General features: G+C 50.9%; 4 protein-coding genes across 4 annotated transcripts; 2 read left to right on the plus strand and 2 right to left on the minus strand.

The window, feature by feature from the left end:
• Positions 1-47: 47 nt before the first annotated feature.
• On the plus strand, positions 48-959 carry NCS54_00952100 (Epimerase domain-containing protein; the record flags this gene model as incomplete). Its single annotated transcript, XM_053154866.1, has 1 exon — positions 48-959. The coding sequence occupies one exon, from the start codon at positions 48-50 to the stop codon at positions 957-959; it is 912 nt and encodes a 303-aa protein (XP_053010841.1).
• Positions 960-3,640: 2,681 nt separating this feature from the next.
• On the plus strand, positions 3,641-5,321 carry NCS54_00952200 (Hypothetical protein; the record flags this gene model as incomplete). The annotated part of the gene is made up of 4 exons (XM_053154867.1): positions 3,641-3,828; positions 3,877-4,449; positions 4,501-4,657; positions 4,716-5,321. The coding sequence occupies 4 exons, from the start codon at positions 3,641-3,643 to the stop codon at positions 5,319-5,321; spliced, it is 1,524 nt and encodes a 507-aa protein (XP_053010842.1).
• Positions 5,322-5,534: 213 nt separating this feature from the next.
• Positions 5,535-6,611, minus strand: NCS54_00952300 (Hypothetical protein; the record flags this gene model as incomplete). The annotated part of the gene is made up of 1 exon (XM_053154868.1): positions 5,535-6,611. The coding sequence occupies one exon, from the start codon at positions 6,609-6,611 to the stop codon at positions 5,535-5,537; it is 1,077 nt and encodes a 358-aa protein (XP_053010843.1).
• A 1,001-nt stretch (positions 6,612-7,612) lies between these two features.
• Positions 7,613-9,481, minus strand: NCS54_00952400 (Hypothetical protein; the record flags this gene model as incomplete). The annotated part of the gene is made up of 7 exons (XM_053154869.1): positions 7,613-7,723; positions 7,787-8,279; positions 8,356-8,504; positions 8,562-8,793; positions 8,857-8,978; positions 9,041-9,222; positions 9,280-9,481. 7 exons carry the CDS (start codon positions 9,479-9,481, stop codon positions 7,613-7,615), a joined length of 1,491 nt encoding a protein of 496 aa, XP_053010844.1.
• Between the last annotated feature and the right edge of the window lie 79 nt (positions 9,482-9,560).

Raw genomic sequence — 9,560 nt, forward strand, 5'->3', positions numbered from 1 at the left:
GTCTTTCGTCAACAACTCAAATTTCGGAAACTTACTCCCAATTCAGAATGAAGATCCTGATCGTTGGCGGAACTGGCATGGTTGGAGGGCATGCGGCTCTTCACCTCCGCTCACTAGGTCATGACGTGGCCATCGCAGGTCGTCACCATCCGCCATCCAGTATTCCCGACCTCGCCCAGCTGGAGTTCGTCCAGGGGGACTTTACTGCGGGCGACTTCGGCATTGACCAACTAAGCAAATTCGATGCCGTCGTGTTTACTGCTGGCAGCGATATACGCCACGTTCCGGAAAACACAGACGCAGACCAGCATTACCTACACGTCAATGGAATTCTCATCCCTGACTTTGCGCGCTTGGCCAAGTCTGCTGGTGTCCGCCATTTCATCCACGTTGGCAGCTTTTATTACCACGTGGCCCCTGAACTGGTCGAAAGCGTGCCCTACGTGCGATCCAGAAAACTGGCTGCCGACGGCGTTGTTGCGCAGGCATCGCCCACATTTTATGCCTGCAGCCTCGACGCTCCTTTCATTGTTGGAGCGGTCCCAGGGATGAAAGTCCCCATGTTTGATGCCTATATTAGGTATGCAAAAGGAGAGCTTCCAATTCCTCCTTCAGCGCCCCCCGGAGGAACCAACTTCATCTCGGCGCAATCTCTCTCTGAAGCCATCGCAGGGGCATTGGCTAGTGGGCCTTCCGTCAGCGGCAAGGCAATAGTGGTTGGAGATGAGAACCTGACCTTTGCGGCTTACTTTGAATCGTTTTTCAAAGCAGTGGGAAAGGAGACGCAGCTCCCTGTTCTGGATCAGGATCATCCTTTGCTCCCAAGAGCCACGGTCTTCACAGGAACAAAGATGGTATCGTATGAACCGGTGAAGGAAGAGTGGGAGGCTCTGGGCAGCTATCGACGTAACGATATACACAATGCCGTCGTTGAGATAGTTGAAGACTTGGGGCGGTAGCAGGGGTAACAAGGCCAAAGAGGGAGGCGTGGTAGGATGCAATCGAAGGAGGACGGTTTTCGATTATCTCAAATGAATTTTGGGGCATATTGAGGCATTGAATGGTGTGTGTTGTTATCAGGATCAAGAGAAGTAGGTGTATTTCAGCCAAGGATAATCTGAAAAGGAGCATCGCTAGAAGACCATTCAGGCCTTGTTCGCGCCAACAGATAGTAAAAGTATCTAATAGGTGACACCCAGCCTACCATCCTTATGGGTCAGAATCCTCAATTACCTCCGATAGGTAAGACTTTGTTCTTCGCCTCCGGGGTGATCCGTCATAGCAGAAGACCGACTTGACCGGATTATTGCGTAGGTCCACAAGATCGCGTGAATAGGTGGTGAGCTTGCCCTTGCATCTTGTTTTTCTGTAACACGTCAATACTGCCGTATCATACAAGTTAAAATGAGAGATATCTTACGCATATGCCACGCACATCGTTAGCTGTCTCGTGTGGATGCTCTTGACTTCAAATCCCGCGGTCCTGTGTCTCTGTCAGGGACGTGTAGCTTGGTTTGTCTATATCGTAGAAAGCGTACTTCTTGTCAACGTCGTAGCAGCCCCATCCTAGTAGGTTTCTACTGGTCCCGCCGAAGTTGGGTTCCGAGTAGACTGCTCCCTGTACGGTCAAGCTTAGTAGGAGCACTGGTCTAAGTCGGATAATGAATAGACGCACCACAGCGGTCGGATCCCCCTGACCCGCCGTCGGCCTGTTTGGTGGTGTTAGGCTTGACAAAAACTTTACGAAAATTCCTATCCAATACATCTTGTCCGGATTTTTGGAGTTTCACCGATGTTGCGTCACTCCAATGGATGTTGTGTGGAAGGAAAGGAGACGGATGCCCGCCGAGTCGGGGCATATGACATCTTTATACTGCGTCGAAGATGGCCGTGGCCGGGATGGTTTCCGGCTCGGCAGCCCCTTACGCTTAGAAACACAATGAAGTGATCATCGGCAGGTTGCAGGCGGCGCGGCTCTGAGATCATTAACTGTAGATGCATAAATCGGGGGAACCTTTTGTTGGGGTGCAATGCTGTCATTGCCTGAGGCCATTGTGTTAGCATTGGGACATGATGCTATCATGTGCTGATATTTTTTTTTTTTTTCATATAGTTGAAGCCCGGCCCTTGATGGGAAAACTGAGCCACAAGACAGACAAGATATGTGTCATTGCGTGAAGATACGTGTTATTTGCTGCTGTGGCTGATGCTCTGTTTGGCCGAGGGGGGAAGTCTCCTTGGCATCATCAACAGTCTGGTTACGGTCTTTTACGAGGTTAAGGTTTGATGTTCTGGCCGAGGGCTTTGGCCGAAAGAAAAGTGCCATGGTCACCGCACCAAAAGAAAAAGAAAGCCACTGGTGACTACAGTCTGGTGCTGATCTGGCATACAAGGTACGCTGCAGTTTAGATCGTCTTGTGCAGTTCGAGTCTCAACTCGAGCAGGCCAGCATCCCGTTGACGATCGGCACGGCAAGCGACGAGGGTACGTGAATTATTTCTCTGTGAGGATGAAGAGTATTAGAAGCGGGAAACATGGCATTTTGAGTCTTCTATTAGTGCATGGCGCTTCTGTGGAAGGTGATGGGAGGCATGGATTGGTCATAGTCGCAGCTTTGGCGACAGTCAGCCGCCAGCATTCAAATACAATCAGTTGTATTCTTATATCCACTCGATGATACCAGAATCCTTTGGCTGTGAACGAAGTGATACAGAAAGGATACCAGTAAACTACGCCTTTCGAGCATTATGGCCTAAACTGTGTCTATTGAAGGCCGTTTGTCCCAGATCAATGATAATCAATTAATAGTAAGCAAACAGATAGCATAGTCTTGTCAAAAGCCCTTTGTAAGTAGGTCGAGCTACATGCTAAAGTCGTGGTAAATAGCTGGGTGTACGTATGAGAAGGGGAAGCCTGGAGAAGCTCGCCGATCAGCAGATGTGGCAAATAAAGTGCAGTTTAGGATTGACGTTACTCTAGAATCTTTCTGGAATCTCATTATGTACATCATCTATTTCAGGGAAAGTGTTTCAAATCACAGACGTAATCCTCCAATAGGCATAACAGCTTTTGAAGCCTGCTCCTATGCCAAGACGCCACCACACAATTTGCCTCTCTGTGACCAGCGTCGCAATTGCGCGTCTCTAGGACTCAGTGCTGACTGCGGCTGCTGGGCTGCCTCCATGAATCGATTTCGAGTGACACAAGCAGGAGGTACGTCGTCATGGCCGTTCATTTGCCTACCTAGGAACTCTGGAGGAGGTCAACGGCACAGGTCTGGGTGATACTTCGAGCTGAACGTGTAGGTTCCAACTCAGAGACACGAGTTTGGTTTAAAAGAGGATCCTAATTAATTTTAAAAGTTTCCCTGGTTGTTTTGGGAGACATACTTAGCACGCGACCGCGCTTCCCCAAGTTCATCTCCGCTTCTCCATTTCGTAGGGGTATTGGTGGCAGTGTTGGCCAAGAAACGTCATTTGCTGATCCTCTGCCTCCTGATCTACGTCCTAGGCTGATTTATCACCTAGGACTTGCTCTGCACTCCAACTCAAGTTTGTTCTTAAATCCAGATACCTAGCTCATCCTTCCCCACCTCTCTCCACTATCCTCCATCATTCTTGTTCCTCAATATCACGGCAAGATGCATTCGTCGTGGTTCTCATACCCTATTTCGAGACCATATCCATTTCGATGGTTTACACCAGTCACCTTAGTTGGAGGTGTGGCTCTGGCAGCCGTCTTCACCTTGATCAACCTAGGCTCTAGTGGCTTCTACCTAAAGCCCAAGTTCACATCGGATCCTAACAGCACAATTTCTGGCAAAACAGAGTATGTGGATATGGTCATGTGCTAGAACTGGCTGACGTGAGTGTGTAGGTGGTTTATGAAACCACCGTTTAGCTGGGAAAATAGCCTTGAGCCAAAATGCGAACCCAAGATGTTGTCAGTTGGAGATAGCTTCTTCACCAGTGCGCTAGGATTCCAATACACAATCAAGTCACTCAGACGCGTCAACGATAGTGACGAATCGGTGGAAACCTTCCCGTCGATCCCTTACTTGAACAATACCCTCGAGGATTGTTTCCTTGACCGAGCATCCCTCAAACTCAAAAAGTCCGACGCTATCGGGTCCCGGACGTGGTGGATTTCCTGGTCTGCCGCCTCAACTGTCGAGGCAATGGCGGCGTGTAGCGTCATGACGCAGCTTGGTCGTGTCAACATCTCGCTTGCTTTGCAGTATTCGGGAGGCGCTGATCATCTTTATGGGTACATCCTCGAGGACAACCCCATCGAACATGCTAGCGTCTGGTGGGGAACTAGGCTACTCAATGCCTATCTTGCCGGAGTCTGGCAAATTATGTCACTCACGCAACAGGTTGCTGATGCAAAGGAGGACCATTATTGGGCTTTTGGGGACATCCTATACATTCGAAATCTGTCTGAACAAGAGTATGTGATTGTCATTATGCGACTTGCCCTCTTCTACTGACACTATTGGAGTATTCGGACTATAGGCTTTTTCAGATCTGATGCATGGATCGTCTCTTCGCATGGGAGGATTGTAACTACCAGTATGGGAACTATGGACTCGTCTCTTGGCTTTGCTAACGACTTCTCAGATACCAAGAACTTGACATATCTATTTGAGAATCCCAAGGTAAATCATAAGCTCGGTAAACTCAACTTCACTCATGCCTAACTTCCTGTGTTTGCAGGATCCTTTGTCGCCTGTTGCAACAGAAGGGCTTCACTACGCCAAGCTCCTACACTCCCTTGTCTCAATCGACCTCGGCAACTGCCAGGCGCCGAACCTACTTTTAAACGATGATGACCTCAAGTATGCCATCGACGCCCCGGAATCACCGAACAGAAAGCCAAAGAAGGACCTTGACTACCGGACAAGGAAGTATAAGGGCAGCATGGACCGATACAGCAAAATACCTCGTCCAAATACATTCTACAACAAGAACCTCACGTTTCTCGATGAGGCGTACGATGAGTTCAGGCCTCTTACGGGGAAGCTCGGTTGTCAGAACGCGACCATTGTTGCGCAATATCTCTGCTCTGTTCCCAAGAGCAAGAGCACCGGTACCATGATTCTGGCGATTGTCATCGCAAATCTGGTTTTTCTGCAGGCGGCTTGGAGGCTTCTGGGTTTGATAGCACAGGGGATGTTGCCAAGTGCGGATCCCGAGGCTATGGTCTGTGAAGGTTGTTTGAAAGGCAATTATGCGATGGAACAAGTCTCGAGCCGGCCGGTCAGTCGGCTCAGCGGCACTGACTCTGGGAATGAGAGTACAGTGCAGCTGGTACCACGATAGAGAGCACAAGCAAGGATAGATGCCTGGTGTTGAAATTGAATTATTGTAGAGAATCCGTCGACGATGAGAAAATAGGTGCTTTGATATGCGGCCAACACCCTCCGAGGTCCCATTACGCTTATTACTAACATCAACAAAGAGCGAGATTTCAAAACAAGGATCCTTCGTATACCAACACATGCATTTTCCCCCCCAATCTCCCCCAATAGGCATTTAGTCAAGCTGGTGGTAAATCCACACATTTGGCTCGATGTAAACTGCCCTCTTCTCCTCTCTGTACACTTTCAAGGGAACGAGCCCTCCTTGCAGTGCTACCTGAGTGTACTCCACTACCCTCGACTTTCCGTCCATTTCCCTCACTATGGGAGCATTGGGGAATGAGTCAAAGTCTATCCCTGTCCATGCAGCCCAATCATCCAGACTGGCTTCGACTTCCATGCTCTTGTGAGCAACCTTGGCTATCTTGGCCCCCATGCGAACATGCTTTCGCAACCATGGGTCAAATGGCAGCGAAGACTTGAGTGCATGGTCCTTGCTGGAGATGGTGATTGGCTGCACCGTGGACTGAGGCGTCACTCTGAACGGGCTAGGAGTTCGGCAAATGGTTTGCTTGAGGGGAGCTTGGGTCCATGTGATGTACTCTTCCATGGGGACGAATGGATGGGAAGACTTCTTGGTTGGCCTAAGAGGTACGACGAGAATCTTCAGCCCCTCTTGTCGAGCTATGTCTTTCATCTTCTGAAGGATGCGTTCCGCAAGGCCTGTTCGTCGACGGTCTGCGCGAACAGTGACGGCAAGGGCAGAAAGAGCATTGGGTGGTTCCGGGCTAGATGCTCGGGCTGTGTCCTTTTCCTGATCCTCGGTTGTGATGGGAGCTGACGACCACGGCCAGGAAGATGACTCTTCAGGGTGAGAGGCCATGTATTGCCGTATCCCACGGGCGACCATTGTGTCCCATCCGCCATCAGGTAGGCTTTGGAAGAGGCGTGAATTCAAATCAAGACGGCCATCTTTCTCGGCATCACGCAACTCTTGCCAGAAAAAGGGGATAGAGCGGCCACAAGCAACGAGTTCCTCATCTCCTGCATCGTTACGCTCCGAGATGACATATTGGAATTTGCGCAAGCCAGCAAAGTTGCAGATTTTTTGAGAAAGATTCAGTAGCGTTGTATCTTGTTCGAGAAAGTAGGGCCATGCTGTATTGAGGGGATGGTTGGGGTCCTGGAGATGATCCCAGAGATCAGGTCTGGTGTGTGCAGTGTGAAGATGGTGTGTGATGGTGGAAGACATGACTATGTGCTGATAGAAGATAGGCAAAATAATGAGATCTGTTGACTGATTGCTCTACAGTTTTCGTTCTCCAAGCCCCATTGCCCAGAAAACCCCCAGATTAAAAGGAGAAAGACATATGAGATGAATGGCAATGGCCTCACTATCCGATTGGCTACAATAGTCTTAAACACTGCAGCGGGAGGAATGGCGAATAGGTCAAATGAGACGCTGTGCAACCGAGCACTTAGCACGACCAAGGTATGGTCCTACATTGCCCGCGTCCCCGGCATCGCACAGGTCGAGGTACGAGGAGAGTACCATGAAGTAGTGCCGAGCATGATATTCTGAAATGACGCGTTTCCGTCATCTCCTCTAACGGAAGATGTCTCCCGCCCTAAGGCACAGGGCTTAGCTGTTTGTCTCGCTTCCCTCCGCCCTGAGACATAGTAGTCCCTGCGTAGCCACAAGTGGTAAGGTCAATTGGCGAATCGCGGGCTGATATGAGACACAAAACCTTCTCGGAGACAGACACTAATTATAACGCAACTCTTCAATGATATTGGTGGAATGCTGCATGTGCCCTTATGAGTGAGACGGACAGAGTGTCGGAATATAGGGTGGAGAGAGATCAGCAACGACACGTCATGTCAAACCAGGGGCTGGATGTTTGATGGCATCATTTACGTGCGAATGCCATGGTCTGAAGCGCGCGGCTGTTGTGACATCTCTTTTCTCTGTTTCCAGCATAGTGCAGAAGCATGTATACACCAATTTGATCTACTCCGCACAGTGAGGCGAGTACAGCTGCGACATGCAGGTCGAGGTTTCACAACAGTCCTCTTCCGCAGTCATCTTTAGTCCGGGAAATGACTACAAGCCAAGTATCGTTGTTCAAATTTGTCATTTTATTTACACCAAGGATTTCCTTTGCCCGCAAGCTACGTATCCCGTCTCCGCCTAAATTGGATCCTTCAGCCTGCATTCTTCAACTTCCCCGCCCTTACAACCCACATTGTGTCTCACTGAGTGGGCGGCGTATGAGGGGTCAACAGCATATGCTCAGAGGACGGGTAGCTCCATCGATTAATGGTTGTCGTCTCTTCGAGTTGGAGATCAAAAGACCGGACGAGCTGAATAACAAGGGTGTTAGCTGACATATGGGGCCGAGGGGACAAGGGTCGCGTCGATCTTACCGTGACAAGGGTCTTGTATAGAGCCATCAACCCTACATGCTTGCCAAGGCACTTGCGGACTCCGACTCCCCAGTGGACATCAAGCCGGGCCCATTCCTGCAACTGCTCCGGCGATGCAGCCAGCCACCGATCGGGCAGGAATTGATCCGCCTGCTCACCGTAGAGGTCCGGATGGCGGCCAATCATGGCGGCGCTCGACGACACTGACGTGCCGGGGGGGACGTGTATGCCGCTGAGCGAAAAGGGCCGTCCCGGTGGCGAGGCCCGGCGGCGCGGGAAGGTAGACGCCACGAAGCGGAGGCCCTCGTTAACGCAGGCCGTGATGAATGGGAGCCGCCGGCACTCTTCGTACGTGGGGACTTGTCCGCTGAGGCGCCCGTCTGCATAAGCGGCATCCACCTCAGCTTGGGCTCGTTGCAGGATCGGGCGCTGATCGGCGACAAGGAAGACGAGGTTAGTGGCCATTAGGGCGATGGAATCCGGGCCAGCCATCCTGGACACGGGGTCGGTAAGTCTCGTATGCCTGCGAGGGGGGAAGATCTATTGTCTCTGGCGTTGTGTGTACTCACATGTCCATTAGAAGTTCATCCTCAATCTCCTGCTGAGGAATCCCTTGGCCATCTGACGAAGATGAGGCCAGCCATTGGTCTAGCATTGAATGCTCGTACTTGGGCTTGGCGGCGCATGCGCGACGCTGCTGTACCTCCTGACGGATCTCCTACACGGTGATATTCAGCCGAGTATGCACTCCAGAAACAAATCAATGCTCTCTTACCGCCATGAAAAGTCCTAGCCCCCGACGATCACTCGGACGGGACACGAAGAGGCGCCGCCCCAGCGGATTATTGCGCGCAAAGGCTGAAATGGGTGGGAAAAGGGAGAGTCGCTGCTCACGGACAGCTGTCTCTTCCATGTTACGGATGAGGCCACGGATATCATCCTTGGCGTCCATGAATCCAACTGGGGTACCCAGAGACATGGCTGTGATGACATCAAACGAAAAGTACCTTTCAATAGTTTGCAATTAGCGTGCGTCAATGTCTTGGATCATCGCGGGGCCGTAGACTTGCCTGATCCATGTTCCAAAGTCGACAAGGGGATCTTTTTGGCTCTCTGCTGCCAGATTTGACATAAACCTGATGACTTGGTCATCTAGCGCAGGTTCGAGGAGCTGGACCCGGGGTAGAGAGTACTATTGGATCGAGATCGAGGTCAGCATGGCCAATAAGGACAGAGGACAAGGGAGGAGAATACCGCATGGGCGAAACGACGCTTAGCCACGGCATGGTCGATATGAGACTTTTTGTTAAAGACAGCAGCGGGGCAAGAAAACTCTTGGTGAAAGCCCGTCTTGTCGACTTTGCTGTGGTAGACTGTGCTGACCATGGAAGGGTCGTTGAAGGAGAGGTGGTTGGGGCCGCAACGGACCACAGGGCCTGAATGTAGGGCTCAGCCATGTATGCGGGTGACTGGGATGAGGTACTCGGCAATACCGTATTTCTCGTGGAGTTTGCTATACCAGTTTCCCTCCTGATGGGTCCAGAAGATGTAGAACTGGTAGAAGCTGGTCAAGGCTGGCAAGGCAGGACCCGGGAACTTGCTGAGAGGATGCCAATAAAGACGTCGAATGACAATCACGACTCCAATGAGCACTAGGCTCAGAAAGATGCGAAGAAACGAGAGGTGTTCCAACATGGTGAAGTTGGCCGAAAGGTGAGGAACTGATGATCCAGAGGTCAAGGGCTCCTCGAAGACCCTGTTATTTATGATGCAC

This window comes from Fusarium falciforme, chromosome 7, assembly GCF_026873545.1.
Source record: "Fusarium falciforme chromosome 7, complete sequence".
Taxonomy (NCBI): Eukaryota; Fungi; Ascomycota; class Sordariomycetes; order Hypocreales; family Nectriaceae; genus Fusarium; species Fusarium falciforme.